At 33.2% G+C, this 2,500-nt stretch overlaps 1 protein-coding gene across 1 annotated transcript in view; it reads left to right on the forward strand.

The window, feature by feature from the left end:
• The window catches only part of LOC144956103 (sodium/potassium-transporting ATPase subunit alpha-like), a 46,429-nt gene that overhangs the window by 25,534 nt on the left and 18,395 nt on the right, over window positions 1–2,500 (forward strand). Inside the window, exon 12 of the mRNA XM_078886451.1 lies at window positions 553–685. Coding sequence (XP_078742577.1) covers window positions 553–685 — 133 coding nt within the window. The remainder of the gene's footprint in view (window positions 1–552; window positions 686–2,500) is intronic.

The raw sequence follows: 2,500 nt of genomic DNA on the forward strand, positions 1-2,500 counted from the left end.
TAGGCGGTATTACAGGTACTATGTTTGCAGAGACAACGCTGTTAACGGCCAGGTACTCATTTCACACCTGAGTACGTGAGAGAATGTGCGTACAGTAAAGAGGCTTTTTCCAAGGAATCAACTATGCGCCGAGCGAGGCTCGAACCCAGAACCCCTCCGATCCAAAAGCGAGTGTCATACCACAAGCCACATAGCCGCATCATTCGGATATAATACATTTTTGAGCGAACGTGCACTTATTTGCAGGTCTGATAACCCAATTTCCTATCGGATCAGTGTTGTAATGGAAATCTCCACAAAAAAAAAAAAAAAAAATACGGAAAATAATATTGTCCAGGGTGTTCGGAAGTCAGACCTGCATATAAGTGTACGTCGGTCATGAAACGATGGGCCACAACTAAATGAATTAAAATAAAATCAATATATAGAAATAATCCAAGTTCCTTTTTTCTACATAATGTGTATGGAGAAAGATGGAGGAGAGGTTTTAAAATGAGGAATCCACGGACATCTATGGGAGATAACTGCATAAAACTGCGATTGATTCCACAGGCAAGTAAACGGTGACGCCTCTGAAGTGGCCATTCTGAAGTTCATGGAAATTTGCGTCGGATCTGTGGCGAAGAAGCAACAGTTAATTCCCAAAATGGCTGAGATACCGTTCAACTCCGCTAATAAATATCAGGTAGGCTATGCATGTGTCTCTTCTATATCTGCATTTTATTTCTCTTTGTTTTTCTGTCTCTATTTTTTTCTCTCCGCCCTTCTCTTTCTTGCGTGCTTTCTCTATCTCCTCTCTCCCTTGATCTCCGTATCTCATATACGCCCCCCCCCCCCCACACACGCTTATAAAAAATATTGAGCTTTATATAGCGCAATATCCGCTAAATGTGCTCAGAGCGCTTTACAAGGGGTCCCTGGTCAACAGCAACATTTAACATGTAGGACATGCCGCCTGTTATGCGATAGTACAATTTTTTCGGACAAAGACAACGCTGTTAACGGCCAGGTACTCATTTTACACCTGAGTACGGTGAGAGAAAGTGAGTAAAGAGCCTTTTCCAAAGATTCAACTATGCGCCTGAGCGCGAGGCTCGAACCCAGGACCTTCCGATCCGAAAGCGAGTGTCATACCACAAGACCACATAGCCGCACATATACTCTCTGTCTCCCTCTCTCGCTCTACCCTCTCTCTCTCTCTCTCTCTCTCTCTCTCTCTCTCTCTCTCTCTCCATTTCTGTTTCTCATTGCCTCTGAAATGTATAGAAATCTGCTTAGGATCGGGGGCAGAGAGACAAAAGTTGATACCCAAATTAGCAGAGAAAGATGTTTAAACTCCACCAACAAAAATACCAAGTAAGCTATGCATCAAAGTTATTGTATTTTTGATACTGCTTTCCTCAAGGTAAATACCATGCTTTACGTTAGGCTTATCCAAGCTAATTATCATGATCTAGATAAAGCTTATCCAAGCAAAACACCATGCCTATATAATGCTTATCCAAGGTACACACCGTATAGATAGTATGCAGATGACGTCACTCAGGCCTTTGTTATTGTTTTTGCCATCCGCGTTTGTGAGTTGTTCTCACTAAACTGTATTAGCCAGACTATAAAAGTTCATGGTTACACATAATTTGTGTGTTGGTCCGTTATACTTCCGGATGGCAATGTTGTGAACTCCTTGGCCAAGCGCATTCTATCTATACTATATAACTCTTTAACAAAAAACTAAACAAAAAAAAAGTTACGCCCTTTCACAACAGTACCATCAGAATCCGCCACCTCGGCATTCCATGAAGGAATATAATAAATATTCCATCAAATAAGATGTCTGATGTCAACAGAAATCACACTTGTTGTCCAAAGTCCAAATATAACTCTTACCCATGGTAAATAGTATGCTCTATATAACACGTATCCAAGATATACATTGTCGCCATAGATTCTCAACTTTGTGTTTATACATTTTTATGCATGCCACGTAAGTAAACGAATTTCCATTTTTTTGGATGAATAAAGTATATTATTATTATCATTATAATTATTATAATTATTAATTATTATTATTATTATTATTATTATTATTATTATTATTATTATTATTATTATTATTATTATTATTATTATATCATTATTATTATCATTATTATTATTATTATTATTTTTATTATTATTATTATTATATTATTATTATTATTATTATTATTATTATTATCATTATAATTATTATAATTATAATAATAATAATAATAATAATAAATAATAATAATAATAATATATTATTATTATTATTGTTATTATTATTATTATTATTATTATTATTATTATTATTATTATTATTATTATTATTATTATTATAATTATTATTATTATTATTAATATTATTATTATTATTATTTTTATTATTATTATTATTATTATTATTATTATCATTATTATTATTATCATTATATTATTATTATTATTATTATTATTATTATATTATTATTATATTATT

This window comes from Berghia stephanieae, chromosome 10, assembly GCF_034508935.2.
Source record: "Berghia stephanieae isolate SIO BIC M18660-M18661 chromosome 10, UCSD_Bste_1.3, whole genome shotgun sequence".
Classification (NCBI taxonomy): Eukaryota; Metazoa; Mollusca; class Gastropoda; order Nudibranchia; family Aeolidiidae; genus Berghia; species Berghia stephanieae.